General features: G+C 43.8%; 1 protein-coding gene across 4 annotated transcripts in view; it reads left to right on the top strand.

Annotated features, from left to right (window-relative positions):
* The window catches only part of PTPN11 (protein tyrosine phosphatase non-receptor type 11), a 70,684-nt gene extending 63,327 nt beyond the window's left edge, over positions 1–7,357 (top strand). For all 4 annotated transcript variants that reach the window (XM_070769656.1, XM_070769658.1, XM_070769655.1 and 1 more), the window contains exons 14-16: positions 258–370; positions 2,301–2,403; positions 3,269–7,357. In XM_070769656.1, coding sequence (XP_070625757.1) covers positions 258–370; positions 2,301–2,370 — 183 coding nt within the window. In that variant the 3' untranslated portion in view covers positions 2,371–2,403; positions 3,269–7,357. The remainder of the gene's footprint in view (positions 1–257; positions 371–2,300; positions 2,404–3,268) is intronic.
* The last annotated feature ends 10,990 nt before the right edge of the window (positions 7,358–18,347 follow it).

Below are 18,347 nucleotides of genomic sequence, written 5' to 3'. Positions count from 1 at the left end.
AAGTTGTTAATGCATGATTCTCTCTGTTTTTGAATTGTATGATTCAAAAGTCCCTTTCACTCATAGGATGGATTTACATGGAGGAGGTGAATTCTCTGGCATTTGGCCAGCATACCAGTATTCAGGGTTCAACTTATCTATCTGTCCAGCTCTGTCTCTCTCTCTCTCCTTTTTTCTTTCCTGTGAAATGCCTTTTTAACTTCTTCAATCCTTCAAAAAAGTCATAGGACTTCATATATTCAACTTTTGCTTTTCAGAAAAGCAAGAGGAAAGGACACGAATACACAAATATTAAGTATTCCCTGACGGACCAGGCAAGTGGAGATCAGAGTCCCCTGCCACCTTGTACCCCAACACCATCCTGTGCAGAGTAAGTAGAAATGAAGGAAATTCTTTTTGCCTGAACACAATCCTTTAGAAAAGCTTAAAAAATGACACATCTTTGCGGCACATGCCTTTCCTTGGTGCACATTATTGTTGCCTAACTGGTTTGTGAGCGTGGCTAGCTAAGCTAAATTGTAATTCACCTAAACTGAAGGCTGCTTGCTCCACTGGCTAGGAACCTAGGGGATTATAAATATATCAAATGCTGTTTCTCCAAGAAGAATTTTATTTTTATTTCAATGGGGTGGGGGATTGTTGCAGAAGTAGGTAATATCCCTTTTGATGAGTCAAGATTCTTTGCTACATAAAATAATGGTCTAATGGTCCCCGGTGGCTCAGGTGGTAAAGAATCTGCTACAGTGCAGGAGACCCGGGTTTGATCCCTATGTCGAGAAGACCCTGTAGTGAAGGGAATGGCAGCTTCCTCCAGTATTCTTGCCTGAAGAATCCTGTGGACAGAGGAGCCTGGCAGGCTATAGTCCGTCCGGGCACAAAGAGCTGGACTTGCTGAGTGACTAAGCACACAGTGGCCCCCACAGCTGTGTTCTCATTTTCCGTGGTCAGCAGAAATCCACTGTGGCCATTTAAGCCCGCGGTTAGCGAACTATAGCCCCCAGGCCAAATCTGGGCCGCAGCTTGTTTTTGTATAGCTCGTGGATGGTTTTTAAAGGGTTATTTAAAAAAACACACACAAAGAATAATACATGACAGAGACCGCATATGGCCCGCAGAGACTACATAATTTTCGGTCTGGTTCTGCACAGAAAAACTTTGCCAACTCCTTTTTTAAACTAAAACATGTGATAGGAAAATATTTGTTAAATCAATGATGTGAATAGTAATTATAAGTTATGATTTTTCTGTATATCCTGCAGTCACTCTCTGGTATAACATTTACTTTTTATTTTCCCCTGCGAGTCTTATGTCTGTTTGTTTCTGATGTGGATTTTTAAACCCCTGCTGGCTTTAATACTCTATATAAACGTTTTGGATAACATATATGAGGTTCGTATTTACATTTGCTTTCTATTTAACATTGAGATGAAATGATGCAGCAAAAGTATGCTTTCCGCCAAGCTCCCTCTTCCTTCTGGCTGCTTTTTTCTTTCCCAGTGGGCTGATGGGGAAAGTTGATACTTTGAATTGTGATCTGCAGTGGAACCAGTGCGTCAGGGCTCCGATTTCTTGCCAGAAAGCTTTCCCCACATGTTGGCTCAACAGAATTAGCTCTGACGACTCCCCTGATACCAGTGGTCGCCTGTGACTGACAGGTTCTCTGCCTTTCCCATCATCCCTCTCATAGGGTGCAGACCCAGGAGACCCCAGCCCCTGCTGCTTGTTTCAACTTGTTCCTCTCTGGCCAGCCCTCTGCTGCTGGTTTCCTCATCCTCCTGGGCTGTTCTGGTCACCATAGAGTCTGGACTCTGATGCTTCCCTGCCCACCAGGGGCCCTAAACCACCAATCAGCTTCATGTTCACCTTCACCTGACTGGATAGGGACTGAATGGATCTAGAGTCACTGTCTGACTATTCCTACATTTTGCCTTCATGGACCTCTGGCCATCAGATCCCTCTCCTCGCAGTGAATACCATTTTTTTCTCTGTGCACATGCCCCAGCTTCCTTCATGGTCTAACCAGGACCTCGTTACACGGGCCTCCCTTACTCCACCCTCCTGGGAAACAACTCTCCTTGTGCCAAACCCTTGAGAGTACAGGAACTCAAGGCTCTTCACAATGATTTTGATATGTGTTTCTGTGTCAAATGCCCTCCTAGAATGTCAGCTCCTTGGGGCAACAGCTATATCTGTGCCATACTCAGTCCCAGAGAATGAAGTAGATGGGTTAAAACTATCACATAAGGTTAAACAGTCTGTCTGTGTTTTTGTTAGTGTCGTCTTCTTTCTTTTCTTTTCAGAATGAGAGAAGATAATGCCAGAGTCTATGAAAATGTGGGCCTGATGCAGCAGCAGAAAAGTTTCAGATGAGAAGCCCTGCCAAGACGTCAAGCACAGAAATAGGTATTTCAGTGGAAGTGGTCTTGGGTTCATCGTTCATATCAATTCAGTTCAGTCGCTCAGTCGTGTCCAACTTTTTGTGACCCCATGGACTGCAGCATGCCAGGCTTCCCTGTCCATGACCAACTCCTGGAGCTTACTCAAACTAACGTCCATCAAGTCGGTGATGCCATCCAACCATCTTATCCTCTTATCGTCCCCTTCTCCTGCCTTCAGTCTTTCCCAGCATCAGGGTCTGGTGAATTTGTGGCGTTTTGGAGCTGGCAGATAATCTGTGACTGTTATAACAAAACAAACCCCCTTCTTTTTAGAAATCAGCCTTCTTTTTCTTTTGCCTGTATTTCTTTTTCCAAGCTGGATTCATTTAAGTATTGAAATCAAATGCAAAATTAATTCTGTTAAGGCCAGGGTTAGCACTTACTGAGAAATGGTTGACCCAGGCTGTGCTGGGAGAGGATCTCTAGGGATCTAGAAAGTATGGGGACATGGTCCTGGATGATTGGAGTCAGGATGCCTGAGTTTTCACCTTAGTGGGCCTCTGATTGCCTGCCTGTGTGACAAAGGGCCCTGGACCTCCTGGGCCTCTCTCTGACTGGCTCAACTCCACACCTTCCAGCTCTGATGCTGGGAATTATCTCCCTTGTACATCTCCTCCCTATCAATCACCTTTTTAGAGAGTGACCCAAGTATGTGATGGATGTAACCCAAGAGAATTTAGAAGCTCACAGTTTTTAGTATTTCATGTTGAAGTTCTCATTTCTGATGAGTAGTATATTTAAAAGCTTTAACTCTGCTTTAAAATGGTTTACTGCCTTGCCAGACTTTTCAATGTATGCTCGTTAAAAATTCTAATTTCTTTCTTTGCTAGATGTGAACTTTCACCCTCTCCCTGAAAAGATCAAGAATAGATGCAAGCAAGGTTACATGAAGAATGAACTTGAATTTGGAATACTTGCACTGTGGTTGGCTACCTTTTGATGAGCAAAATTTGAAACCATTTAAAGACCACTGTATTTTAACTCGATGATACCTGATTTCCAGTTACTCATGTCCTCAGATAAGAAGAAATCATCTCTATGATGTAGACAGTGTTATGTTTTATGGACTTTTATTTTAAATTGAGGAAGCAGTTAAATTGTGTTGTATATTTTACACATGATGGTGACTCAAATTCTAGTTATTGGCATTTTTTTTCTTTTGATAACCTCAACAGATTGAGTTTCCTCTCCCCTCTTTGTGGGGGATGCTAGGGCACTTGTAAGAGGAAAAATGATTTGGAAAAATTAAGTGACAACATCCTGTAGAAGAGAGAACAGTTTTATTTATCATCACTTATCCAGTAGTGGATAATTCATTTTGATGGCCTCTTATTTTGGCTCAAGAACAATTAAGCCAATGCCCCAGACTGTCTACCTTTACATTGACATTAAAAAATCACGGAGGGGAAAGATCACGGGAACTTAGGATAAAAGGCATGCTTTCTTCTTTGCAGTTGACCAGTTACCATTCAGCCTGTTGACTGAAAACGTGGTGGTGGGAAAACATTTGCCATCTTTTCTTTTCATTTGAGTAATTGTGTTTGGAAAAAAAATTGCATCTTCAGATAACCAGTTTTTGGTTATCATTTGTTGCTGACAAACCACCTCAAAACCGAGTGGCTTAAAACAACAGCTTGCTTTTCCTCACCTTCTTCAAACTGGGCTGGGCTCAGCTGGGTGGTTCCTCTCCTTGTCTTGCTGGTGTCACTCATGTGGTGGGCAGGATGGCTTGGCTTCTCTGTCTGCGTGTGGTCCTCAGGTCTCTCATTCGCCAGCAGGGTAGCTGGACCACATTCATGGCAGCTCTGAGGCCCCAAGGATATAAAGTAGTAGCGGCTGCATGCACTGAAGACTTCAACCCAGAACTGTCACCACATCATTTCTACTGCCCCGTGTTGGTTAAAGTCAGGCCCAGGCCCAATTTGGGAAGAGGGGACTGCATGAGGGCGTGAACTGGAGGTAAGGTTCCTTGGAGACCCCCAGCGTAACAGTCAGGACCAGTGCCGTGGAAAAACAGCTAAAAAAAAATAGCAAAAGTAGGAGCCGCTAGTGACCTTGGAAAGCTGAAGCTGGTTATGATAACTCGTGTAAGTTGGGAGTCAGGCAGAAACAGGGCCTTCAGCAATCTTCTTGAACCACTTCTGCTGGCTCTTAGCATATTTTCTGAACCATCACTTTGGGCACCTGACCTCTTAGGATGGATGTGTTTGTGAGGGCAGAGCGTTTGAAAGCAGAACCAGCTCGCTGCCCTAGCCCCTACAAGAGAGAGGTGTATGGAGTGCTTTCTTCACGCCCCTGGTTTTAGTCATATCCCATGCCCATGCTTGCCATTGGCTGAGTGAGGAGGAGCAGTTCTCCTGAGGTCACTAATCTGACTGAATTAGCAGTAGCTCATTTTTGTTTTAACTGAGCAGTAAGATTTGCTAACGTCCTACCTGAAGTGCCTTCTCCAAAGACATCCCTCTTTGCCCTGTGTGTTGAATCATCAGTCGGTGAGTGTATTTCAATTAAAGCGTCATTGGTGGACATGGTAAAGATAATAAAATGCCGTGGCAACTTTGCTGTTAAGTCATGGGCTCCTTCATCGAATTCTTTTTGCTTTGTCTCCTGAAAAGGAAGGACTAGATCCAGCCCTGGTAGTAGTTCCTTCCTGAGGGCTTTACCTCCTTTAAAATCCTGAGGAGATTTGTTTGAGAAGAGCCTGGCTGCCATTTTCAGAAGACAAAAATGTACATTGGAAAAAAAAAGTACATTGATTTCCCCCCTACCCCACCTCCCATCCCGCCTAGCCATTGAACTTCAGCATTGAAGCAGTGCCTTCAGTGCTTCAGAACGCAGGTCTGATCTGAAGGTAATTACCTTGTAAGAGGAATGTAAATGACTGCTGTCTTCTTGTCAAACCTGTAAGGAAAGAGATTCCAGTTAAGTATTTGCAACAAGGATCTTGCGTCCTGTTATTTTTTCTTACATTGTCACATTGAACGGGTCTCATTTTTGCGGTAAATTTTTGACTGTGGACTTTGGGGGCAAGGTCTTTCACCAGCAAACAAGGGTTTGATTGTACAGTATATCTGCTGCAGTAACGTTTCTGCCTGTAGCTTAAGATCAGTTGGTTTTGCACTTGGAAACCACCTGATCTTGGCCAGCTTTGTAAAGGGACATTGATTTCATTTAGATTTCCCTCCATAAAGTCAGCAAACTATCATGTGCTATAAACTGATGCCAAGACAAGGTTGTAATAGTCCCTAGGGTGCTAAGGTTTGCCATGTGTTTGGTAAAGGTGATTGTAGGTTCTTGGGTAACGTTACATGGGATGGATTCAGGTGGAGGGACTGTGAAGATGGGTGGGGGCGGGGGGCGGGGGCTCAAGGTGCAGGTAGAAATACAGTGGAAATGGAAGTTCCAAAGAGGTGGTTTCTGAGGAAGTCAGAGGGCCTGGGGCCAGAGCAGTCAGTAATAGTTGAATCAGGTTACCTGGGAAATAGGTGTGATAGCTACACGTCTACAGTCTGCTTCCGGGTTGCTGGTAGACATTAAATTTGCACAATATCCCGTAGCTGGCTAAGTATTTTAAAATTATAAGCATAGGATTTTATATTTGGGGTGAAGAAATTACCTGGCACGTGGTATTGGGGTTTTTTTAAAAAGAAGCCAAATTTCAGAGTCTTAATAAAACTTTTTTAAAAAGGAAAAAAAAAAAGCAAAAAGACACCTTGTATTCAGTGTGTGGCCCTCCTGAAAATTCTGGTCATCTCTCCCTTTGAAATCAGTGACTCAGTGACTTTTTAAATGTGGCTGAACAGGGATGAGCAAGTACATGTGTGATTTTCTTGGTGTTTGTGCATCCTTTACAAAGCCCAGTTGCTTTGAAACACCCAAGAAAGTCATCAAGATTATTTTTAGGTGTTATTAAGGGGTTATTAAGGGTTTACTGGGGTTTTTAAGAACTAATACAATGTCCTGGGTTCTTTCTAGTGCAGCGGAATGTGGACAAAGGTATGCAGTTGTGAAGTGCTTTGTTGTAGCTTATTAATCCACAAGGGAAACTTAGGCTGTAGACATAAGTACAGACCCAGTGCAGTTCTTGTTTTCTGTATGTTGTTGGGGGAATAAAGTTTTATATGGCAAGCACATGGCCTCCCTGATTTCAATATGCCTTTATTAGGATCTGTATTAGCCCTTTATTTCTTTAAAATCTTTTTTCCTCTTCCTCTTGAAAAGTAAGTTCCAAAATATAGTTTATTGTATCTTCCATCCTTAAAAAGTTTGTTCCTTTTTCATTACGGGCAGTTCACACAAGGCAAAAATATTAAACAGTTGGTTTTAGTGTGTTGTATAACTTTACTGTATATCAAACTAATTTTTACAAGTTTTCATCCTAAACCTCAAATCATGTAATTAATAATTTGCCTGTTTATTTATGACCTAATTGTGATTCTTTTATTAATAAAAGCTAATGGAAAAGGATCCTTTATTAAGTTGATGACTAGACCTACAGTTAATTTTCCTGCAGTATATGAAGTATTGTACCAGAGTATTAAAAGATATGTAATATTTTATTGATAAATCTATCCTTTAAAAGGAATACGTTTTAGGATGTCATCATTTTGATGTGAATCATGTAAATGTTGATAATATGCACTGTTTATTATACATTTAGTGTTTCAAGAGATTCAGTTAATTGCCTTTTTGCCCACGTATATTATGTAGTCTACTTGCAATTGTTTTTAAAAAATGACATTAAAAGAATAGTTTATGTAGAGGAACGTTAGTGGTTGTTAATTGTCTCCCCACCTGTATTTATGGGTATTAGTTTTAACTGCTTTGCTAGTCGCAGAGCTGCATTATCAGAGTAAAAGTGTATTTGTAAACTGTATGGGAACTAAAAATTAGGAATAAAACCATTTTCTTATATTACAGTATTTGTCATTTACTTCATCAAAAATGTCCAGAAACAACATTGCAAAGCAACTATACTCCCCCCCCAAAAAAAAGTCCAGAAAAACTGGATTTATATGTCCCTGAACCTCTATACTGGCCAGATGCTGACATTTAGCAACTCTTACCTAGAAGGGAACTTGGAATACAGAATGAATGAATCAGTTCCTCAAGCACTTACTCAGTACCTACTTCTTGAGTAGCTCTGGGAGACACAAAGGCGATTTTATTCGAAAGAACTTATGAGTAAGTAGCAAATAAAAAATATGTCTGTGTAATATATACAGAAAACATATAGAACTGAATGTAAATAGTATTGAGTGGGGCTCTGAAGTAAAGATATGATAAAGGAGGCTTGCAGGAGGAGTAAATCAACGTGGCATAGGACGTCAGCTCTCCCCTTATGAGTAGCTTTAGGTCTCATACCAACAGGGCATCTGCTGCTTCTGACATGGCTACACAGAAAGAAATCCTTTTTTATAAATAACAAAACAGGTGTTCCTTCTGTATTATAAATCCAAGGAATGATCTGTATTATTTACTTACTTACACTTTTGTAAAATACTGTTGCCCTCCTCTTGGTCTCAGCCGAGTTGCCTGTATTTGGATGCAGGTGGTCTGGTCATGTATCCGTTCAAGAAATATAGAGCCCCTGCGAAATGCCAAGTGCTGCGTCTGTCTGCATTAGGTCACTGGGCCTGAGCAGCGAGCAGAACAGATGTGGTGGCCTTCGTCACCGTGGTGGTGCTCTAACACGGGAGCTAGGCCTGGTACAGGTCAGAAGGTAGTTAACTGGGGATTCCCTGGTGGGCCAGTGCTCTCAATGCTAAGGGCCCAGGTTCGATCCCTGGTCCTGATCCTGGTTGAGGAACTAAAATCCCACAAGGGACTTCCCTGGGAGTCCAGTGGTTAAGACTTCACCTTCCAATGCAAGGGGCTTGAGTTCGACCCCTGGTCAGGGAACTAGGGTCCCACAGGCTGTGGGGTGCAGTCAAAAAAAAAAAAAATCCCACAAGCCGCATGGTACAGCAAAAAAAAAAAAAAAAAAAAAAGGAAAGCAGTTAGCTGTACTTGGGATAAGCACTACTGAAGATGCAGGACAATAAGACAAGCAGGAAAAATGGGAATTAGACAGTGAGTTTCAAATGGTATGGGAGTTGTGAAGAGGAACTGAGGGTATCTATCAAGCGAATTTTCACGAGAGGGGGAACCTCTGCTGGGTTTTCATAGCATGGTACTTTGGTGTGTAGTGACTGAACAGCAACAACTTTGTTGTGTACCCTCTGGGGTTTCAGAAAAGTATACACTGCTGGCCTGGAAACTCTCGTTCCCCTTCAGCCTGCCAGAGATCCTGAGTTGTACATTAGATATTAGTTGCTCGCTCGTGTCTGACTGTTTGCAACCCCTTGGATTGTAGCCCACCAGGCTCCTCTGTCCATAGAATTTTCCAGGCATGAATACTGGAGTGGGTTGTCATTTCCTTCTCCAAAGGATTTTCCGGACCCAGGGATCAAACCCAGGTCTCCTGCATCACAGGTGGATTCTTTACTGTTTAAGCCACCAAGGAATTTCTGTACATTAGACGGCAACAGCAATATCTTTGACTTGTCATGAAAGAACTTTCTAGTTCTATAGTTCCTACACATAAGAAAAGTCCCTAAGAGAATGCGTAGATTAAAGGGCAAAGCAGGAATCCCCATAACCAGTTAATTGTGAATGGAGCGCTAAGGGTTTATTTAGCTTGCTGTTGTGTTAGTTATTCAGTTGTGTCCAACTATTTTCAACCCAGTGGCCTGGGCTGTAGCCTGCCAAGCTTGATCATCTTGTAAATGAAAAGCTTTGAAGAAAGCACCTAGTTATTGGGTCATGTGCATGCTTTTGTATCCACCCATTTGCTTTGACTGATTCTTCACCAGCTGAGCTACCAGGGAGGTCCATACAAGAAGCAGTTGAGAAAAAAGGGGGGTATGGTCCCTGGAGTAAATGGTTTTATTGCGGGTGCTGTTTTTTCCCCCTAGGAACTAAGTGAACTTCCAAACACTGAATTTGAGCCAAGAAGAGTGATTTGCTATTTTATCAATAGCCACAGTTAGTGAGCTGATAGTCTTGTCATTTCAGGTTAGATGATTTAAATCTCCAAATAGCATCCTGATATAAAACACAGCTACTCAAACAAGAGTTTATAAGAAAGAATCTTATAAACATTTTTATGGACAAAAAAATTCATGTGTTACTCAGACTTGTCTCTACCTGATAAGACTGTAGAGTGTTTTGGGTACAAACTCTCTTCCATTCAGCAAAAATTAAATCCCTGCTAGAGGCTAGACACTGGGGAATAGATGAATAAAAGTTCCTGTTTTGACATGTTCAATGTAGTCAAGGAGACAGATCTATATACAGGTAGTAATTTGATTGGAGTAGACAATAAGCGTATTAACTGAATGGTTACATAGACGAGTAAATTATAGGGGAGTTAGAATTCAATGTTGGGGGTCCCTTAAGCTTATTCTTGACCATGGGGGAGCCTCTCTGTGTGTTTGTGTGCGTATGTACAGAGAAAGAGGGGAAGAGTGTGTGTGTGTGTAGAGAAATAGGAAAATTGTCCTTTCATTTTCTTGTGGGTTCAGTTAGGGTCAGTTTCTTTGCTTCTCTTTCTAGAAATGAACATGCAAGGCAAATAGCTATTTCCCTTCTTCTCTTTCAACTCTTCTCTATTCATCTTTGAACAAAGGAGAATAATTCTGTTTGTCATGATCTGTACCAATGGCAGTTCTAGGACTCTTCTGGACACATTTTGCAGCAAAACATAGTACATATTTTATCAGTGTCTTTATCCTCTATCCATGCACCTGTTCAGCACATTTTTAACCATTCTGTTCTTGGTGAAATATAAAGTCACTATTTGGATAATCTAGGCTAGTTTTGTTAGGACTTCCTAGTATAATTTAGAGTATAACTGTGGTTTGGAATGAGCCATTTCATTCTGAATGTAATCACTGTTGAGACCACATTTTTCAAGGGAAAAATCAAGTTCACGTCCAAAGGTGAAGGATTTTTTTTCCTACATTGTAAATGTTTTCATATAAATTCACAGGGTTACATGCAATTTCGTTTTACAATTAATAAATGTTCCTTTATTTATTAATTCAGGACTACCCTAGAGAATGTATGTAGTGTAGGCCTCTGAGTTTTAACAGCTTGGCAGAATATATCTTCCAAGTGCTGGTATTTTCTTTTTTTTTTTGGCTCTGTGGCTTCTGGGATCTAGTTCCCCAACCAGAGATCCAGCCTGGGCCCTTGGCAGTGAAAGCTCAGAATCCTAGCCACTGGTTGTCATTCAATCACTCAGTTGTGTCTGACTCTTTGTGACCCCGTGGACTGCAGCACACCAGGCTTCCCCGTCCTTCATGGTCTCCCGGAGTTTGCTCAAATTCATGTCCATTGGTCCATTGAGTTGATGATGCCATCAACCGTCTGGTCACCAGGGGATTCCCAAGTAGTGGTATTTGAATGTGATCTCATGATTCATGAGTTCTTGTGTGTGTGTCTTTAGTTTGTTTAAAAGAATGTTTTCAATTGTGAAATATGAATAACACAAAATTGAACATTTATACCACTTTAAAGTGTATGGTATGAGGAATTCACATTATTGTGCAACATTAACCACGATATTTCCAGAACTGTATCACCACTGAAATTCTGGACCCATTAACCAATATGTCTGTTTTTACAAAATTTCCCTCCCTTAGGCTTAAAAAATTGTGTTTGTTTTTGAATCCATAATAAATTCACTTAGAACAAAGTGTAAAATATTCAAAAGAGCATTTTTTGTTGTTCAGTTGCTGTCGTGTCTGACTCTTTGTGAACCCATGGACTGCAGCATGCCAGGCTTCCCTGCCCTTCACTGTCTCCCAGAGTTTGCTCAAACTCATGTCCACTGAGTCGGTGATGCCATCTAACCATCTCATCCTCTGTCACCTCCTTCGCCTCCTGCCCTCAATCTTTCCCAGCATCAGGAGCTTTTCCAATGACTTGGCTCTTTGCATCAGGCGGCCAAAGTATTGGAACTTCAGCTATAGCATCAGTCAAAAGAGCATACGGTGGGGAATCTCTTCACACCTATCTCCTGTGAACAGTGTTTCTCATTATCCCCAAGGACTGAGAGCAACTTTGAACATATGTCCCACTGTAAGTGCTGGTTCCAAGAGTTTACATTTGTTACTTGGATATGGTGTTGGAAAAGACTCTTGAGAGTCCCTTGGACTGGGAGGAGATCAAACCAATCGATCTTAAAGGAAATCAGTCCTGACTATTCATCAGAAGGACTGATGCTGAAGCTGAAGCTCCAGAACTTTGGCCATATGATGCGAAGAGCCAACTCATTGGGAAAGACCCTGATGCTGGGAAAGACTGAGGGCAGGAGGAGAAGGGGACGACAGAGGATGAGATGGTTGGATGGCATCACCAGCTCCATGGAACGGGTTTGAGTAAGCTCCGGGAGTTGGTGATGGACAGGGAAGCCTGGTGTGCTGCAGTCCATGGGTTTGCAAAGAGTTGGAAACGACTGAGCGATGGAACAACAGCAACAACAAAGTGCTGGTTCCAAGAGTTTGCATTTGTTTCTTGGATGTAGAATGCTGAAATGTCCCCCAGTGTGGCTGCCACTGGTTATAGCCTGACCAGCCTCTTTCCCCTCATATCTTTACCTTGTGGTCAAACACTAGCCCTCATCCCTCTGATAGATGAACACTGATGGTTCAATGTAACTTAATCTGCTTCTCTCAAGCATCTTTTCAAATGCTTTGTGTATCCCTTTCTGTGAATTCTTTATGTCACTTGCCTTTTTGTTTTTTTCTTTCCTTTTCAGTTCTGGATCTGTCCTGTTTTGAGTTTAGGACTGTTGCTGCTGCTGCTAAGTCGCTTCAGTCGTGTCCAACTCTGCGCAACCCCATAGACGGCAGCCCACCAGCCTCCTCCATCCCTGGGATTCTCCAGGCAAGAACGCTGGAGTGAGTTGCCACCTCCTTCTCCAGTGCATGAGAGTGAAAAGAGAAAGTGAAGTCGCTCAGTCGTGTCGGACTCTTAGCGACCCCATGGACTGCAGCCTACCAGGCTCCTCCATCCATGGGATTTTCCAGGCAAGAGTACTGGAGTGGGGTGCCATTGCCTTCTCCGGAGTTTAGGACTAAAGATATTCAATTCTCTCTGACTGGCTGACTTGTCTGGAATTACTGAATCACCAATCAATTTCTGTAAATGCTCTTTAGGTGCATATGGAATATACCTGTCTGTGCAGTATGGTTTGGGCCTTGCTGTGATTGTCATTCTCAGTTTTTTCCTTCCTCAGGATGAAGGAAAGCATTCTTGGCATTGCCAGGATGCTGAAGCTCTCTACCAGCTACCATGTGAGACCAGTCTTAATTATCCTGGCTAGTGAGTTTAGAGAAGGCAATGGCAACCCACTCCAGTACTCTTGCCTGGCAAATCCCATGGATGGAGGAGCCTGGTAGGCTGCAGTCCATGGGGTTGCACAGAGTTGGACATGACTGAAGCGACTTAGCAGCAGCAGCAGCAGTGAGTTTAGAATTTCTTCAGGTTTTCTTTCAGATTCAAAAGCAACAAGCAGTATGCATTCATGCATCCATTCAACCCCTTTTTAATGAGTATGGCTAGCTACTATGAGGGATACAAAACATCTTGACCCCTGTCTTAAAAGACTTGATGCCCCATTTAGGGAAAGCAGACACACACAGGCTAAATAAAAGATGGAAAATAAAGCAGCTATGGAAAGACTATCAGAGATGATTTCAAAAACTGAAAGGTACCCTCCCGTGGCAAAGCAGGTACTCTCCCCTGTCTGTTTTGCTCACCACCATGTACCTGTGCCTAGCTAGCATGGTACCTGGGTGGCTCAGTAGTTATGGATAAATGGCTCATCTCCATTTTACAGATGAGTAAACTGAGGTCCGGTCTTCCCCAGTGGCTCGGCAGTAAAGAATCCGTGTACAATGCAGGAGAAGCAGGAGACTCGGGTTTGATCCCAGGGTCAGGAAGATCTCCTGGAGGAGGAAATGGCAACCCACTCCAGTATTCTCGCCTGGGAAATTCCATGGACAGAGACTGGTGGGCTACAGTCCATGGGGTTGCACAGAGTCGGATACGACTGAGACAACTTAGCATGCATGCAAACTGAGATTCAGGGACACAAACTGACTTATCTGAGGTTCCACTCGCTCAGTAAGTGGGGAATTAGGGTCTGTTGAGCCTAGGAGTGCAGGATAAGCAGGACTCAGGTGGAGGCAGCCTCCCTCTGATTCCTGGGGCAGCTGTGAACTCTGAACAGTCATGCCCAGCCCCTGTGGAAGCCCCTTGAAGCTCTGGGCCAGCACTCAGCACCTCCTCCACTGGTGCAGGCCTCAGTATCACCACCGCTCTGTTGTTTCAAGCAGAAATGTAGGGATCATCTGGGACCACGCCGGTGCCTGTCCATCCCTCCGGCCAGTTCTATTCACTCTCCTAAAGTATATCTAGCTCTGGTCTGTTGCATCTATTACTGCCATCCGAAGGTCAAGGAGACAGGTAGTGGTGTTCCTGGAAGTTAAGAAAAGGTAGTGTCTCAGGCCCTCCTTCACCCTTACTGAGTCAGAAAAGTGAAAGTGTTAATCGCTTAGTTGTGTGTGACTCTATTTGACTGTAGCCCATCATGCTTCTCTGCCCATGGGATTTCCCAGACAAGAATACTGGAGTGGGTAGCCATTTCCTTCTCCAGGGGATCTTCCTGACCCAGGAATTGAACCCGAGTCTCCTGCATTGCAGGCAGATTCTTTACTGTCTGAACCACCAGGGGTTGAATCACAAACTGTATTTTTTTTTTTAAACAAGATTACCAGGGGCTGTGTGGGTGCATTCGAAATGAGCTGCATTGGAGAGAAAGGTTGTTGGAAATTAGACCCCGTGCTTGGTTCAGTTCACATCTGCAGATGGGGATTTGGGAATCACTTGACATCACAAGAGTACCCACGAAGAATAAGAAAAATCCAAAGACTGAATCTCAAAGAACAAGACAAGCGTCATCCCATAAGGCCTCAAAAACAGCTTTAGATATTCTTAGACATCACACCTACCAAAACCAAGTTTGTGAAATCCCAAGCATATGTTAAATCCATCTAACTATGGGAAGAGAAGGGGAAAAAAATGTAGAGGAAGCAAACTCTAAAATTAAAGTCTGTTTGGGAGGTGACAGATGTCTGGGTCCTGATAGATTTCTCGGCTTGTAAGAAGTAGTTTTTTTTTCATCTTCATTCATACATGTTTGACGGTTGCTTCCCCTTTTACCGTTATATTTTTTCTCATACGAAAATCAATTTCCTTCTTTCTAAAGGGTGGATTCTCTCAAGTGTTACCTTCTATGAAGGCTTTAGAAAATGTCTAACAAAGGTTTGAGTTATGGACAGAAAAATGCCTAAGCTTCCGTCATACAAATAAGCTTCTAGCAGTGCCCCACTGTGAATTGATTTATTGTGTTCAATATGTTCTCCACCTTTGAAAATGGACTAAGATCCTTGTTTGTGTGTGTATGCTTAGTCATGTCCGACTCTTTGTGACCCCATTAACTGCAGCCCACCAGGCTCCCTTGTCCGTGCAGTTTTCCAGGCAAGAATGCTGGGGTGGGCTGCCATTCCCTTCTCCAGGGGATCTTTCCAACCCAGGGATCGAACCCGTATCTCTTGTTGTAGCCACGCATTCTGGGAAACAAACTCACTCAGAAGGACGATGCAGATAGTGGAGTGCAGTTTATTCCACTGGCGGGCCCAAGGCGGAGTCTCCTCTTAGCCAAGGACCCTGACCAGTTTTTCTGAAAACCTTATATACCCTAAGTGTACGTGCCCAAACCCACCTCCCCAAATTCTCTGAAACTAGTCTGAACAAAGGAAAAGAAAGATACAATCAAAGTTAACCTGTGATTCATATGTCTTAAGCCTAGGTAGTTAACAGTGGACAATTATCAATGGGCCTGTGGTCATACCCCAATAAGCATGATAGAATTTATGATTCTATTCAGTTACACAGATAATTAGGGTATTCTTTTAGGCAACAGAGAGTCTAGGTACAAGCCCTGGGGCTCTTCCATCCAGGGGGCCTGGTTTTCCAGTTGGTATGTCGTTTCCATAGATCCTGGGCATATAGCTCAAAGTCCACAGTCCGCCCCAAGATGGAGTCCTGCTTTCAAGATGGAGCCTGTTCTGTCTCTTTCCTCCTTCATTCCCCCATCTTGATGCTCTTATCTCATAGTATGAGCATCATTCATAGGGATATATTGCACCCTGACTCTCCGACCTCCAATTTGGGAGAATGACATCAACCTTTGGGTTACAAAGTTCATAATACATTGTAAAATAAAGGGTCCACAAAGCAGAACTATCAAGGCAACTATAACAATGGTAAATATAGTTTTCCACCAATCACCCTTCACCCAGGATAGGACTGAAGTCCAAAAAGGAAGATTATCATCAGACATAACTTTTACCTGACCTTTCATGTCATCTAGGGTGGCTGATTTATAGCCAGATAAATCAGGAATATATACACAACATTCGACTTTAATTATAGCACAGGTCCCTCTTTGTACTGAAACTAAGGTTAGTCTCAAGATGATACCAGCAAGTCCTTGTAGCAGCAGTTGATCGTAGAGCTTCATCTCTGTTTCTTCTTTAAGATGATCTTGGTTTCACAGGGATCAGTGGGGTCCTGTTGTGTAGTCCGCTCAGCATCCTCCGGGTCCCGTGGTATGCTCTCTTCACCCTCATGTGGTGGATCCAGGGAGTGACATCTGCAACTTTAACTGCCGTAGGGCTGGTTAGAGCAACAGTGTATGGACCCTTCCAATGTGGGGCCAAGGAGTCCTGTTTTCCATCCTTGACACCTGATCCCTGGGCACAAATTCGTGAATCTGTTCCCCAAGGGGGAACGGCACACTTTCTTGTACAAACTTAGTTACCTGGTTTATTACCTTACCCAGTTGTTCCATCTGCTGTGAAATCTCATCTCCCCTTACCTGAGGCAAATTTGTTGACACCTGTTTTATTATGGGAGGGGGTCTCCCATACACAGTTTTGTACGGAGAAGAGCCACGGGACTGTAGGGTCATCCTGAGTGAGCAGAGCCATCGGAAACAAGTCCACCCAGGAACAGTCAGTCTCTAAGATCCACTTGGAGAGTGTCTCTTTAAGTGTCTGGTTGGTTCCTTCCTCCATCCCAGAACTCTGGGGCCTATATGCTTTATGTAATTTCCACTAGATGTTTAAAGTTTTGCTTACTTGTTATACTAAATCAGCTACAAAAGCAGGGCTGTTGTCCGGTCCAATGCTGGTAGGAGATCCAAAGCTGGGAACTATCTCCCTGAGCGGGCACCAGGCTACTTCTGATGCTGTTTCAGTCCGGGTAGGAAAAGCTTCTACACATCGGAGAACGTACATACCATGACCAGCAGGTAATGGTAGTGTTGGTGAGGTTTCATTTCAGTGAAGTCTGCTTCCAGGTGTTCAAAGGGCAGCATGCCTTTTAGCTGAATCCCTGGAGGTTTCTGTCCATGCCGAGAGGCAGCATTGACCTGTGAGCAGGCAGTACAGTTCTGAGGTTCTGTCCTGCATTAGGGAAGAGAGGCGGGGAACCAAGAAATATTTTCGAACTAGCTCTTCCAGTTTATTATGGCCTAGATGGGTAGCTTGGTGTGTTTGGCTTACCAGAGTGGGTGCCAGCTCCTCCGGTACCAATAATTTGCCACCTGGCAATTCCCACAATCCGTTTTCAGTCTTGATGGCCCCTTCTGCTTTGGCTAATTGGTTTTGGGCTTCATTGTATTTTGGAGAGTCCAGCGTTAGCTCAGGCAGCTCTGCCAAAATGAGAGCTTTAATAGGGGCTTCACTTGTCACCCCCAAGCCTTCGGCTGCTTGTTTAGTGGTCTTATCTGCCAGTCTGTTCCCTGAGCCCGGGGGGTATCCTCTTTTTGACGTCCTCAGCAGTGTATGACTGCCACCCTTTCTGGTTCCCAGGCAGCATCTAATAGGGTCTTAATTTCTTCCTTATTTTTAATATCTTTTCCACTAGCTGTCAAAGGCCTCTCTCCTTATACAGAGCCCTGTCGTGTGGCAAAAGCATACTGGAGTCTGTCAATGTTTGTCTTCTTCCCTTTTGACAGCTGGAGGGCCTGGATTAGAGCATATAGTTCGGCCTGTTGAGGGGACCAGTGTGATGGCAGAGAGCGAGCCTCAGCGATGGTTTCTTCCATGACGACTGCATATCCCGTCATTGTCCTTGTCTCACCAGGCTGGTGCCCTTGGTGTACAGGACCCAATCTGGGTCCGGGATTGGCTGGTGTCTAAGTCAGGTCTGCTGGCATATTTCCTCGCAATCATGTGAGGGCCCACCTTCTCCCACAGGAAGGAGAGTGGCCGGATTCAGGGCCTGACAAGGCTCAGTAGTAACATGGGGGTTCTCACATAACAGTCCCTGGTATTGAGTAATCCGGGATGTCGACAGCCATTTATGGGGGTCCCCTCGCAGGAGAGTGTTGACCCCATGCGGGACTTTTACGAACAAATCTTGGCCCAAAGTCAGCTTAGTTGCCTCCCAGACCAGTAAGGCAACCGCAGCAACTACCCATAAGCATCCCAGCCACCCAGTGGCAACATTGTCCAGCTGATTAGAGATAAACCACGGGTCTGTCCCATGTCCCCATAGTCTGGGACATCACTCCCATAGCCACCTTGTCCTTTTCAGTCACGTGAAGAGTAAATGGCTTAGCAAGGTCTGGCAGGCCCACGATGGGTGCGGACATCATTGTACCGGGTTTGAGTTCTATTACCAGTGGGACTTGTTTTGCAAGCCTGGGGTGGTGGGTGGAGGCGGGGTTGTCTTTTGCCCAGACCTCAGGGAATTGTTGAGTTAACTCTCTCTCTTGACTGTTTAGCC

This window comes from Bos indicus, chromosome 17 (genome assembly GCF_029378745.1).
Source record: "Bos indicus isolate NIAB-ARS_2022 breed Sahiwal x Tharparkar chromosome 17, NIAB-ARS_B.indTharparkar_mat_pri_1.0, whole genome shotgun sequence".
NCBI lineage: Eukaryota > Metazoa > Chordata > Mammalia > Artiodactyla > Bovidae > Bos > Bos indicus.
Note: the sequence above shows the minus strand (reverse complement) of the source record. Positions and strands in the feature narration are given on the sequence as shown.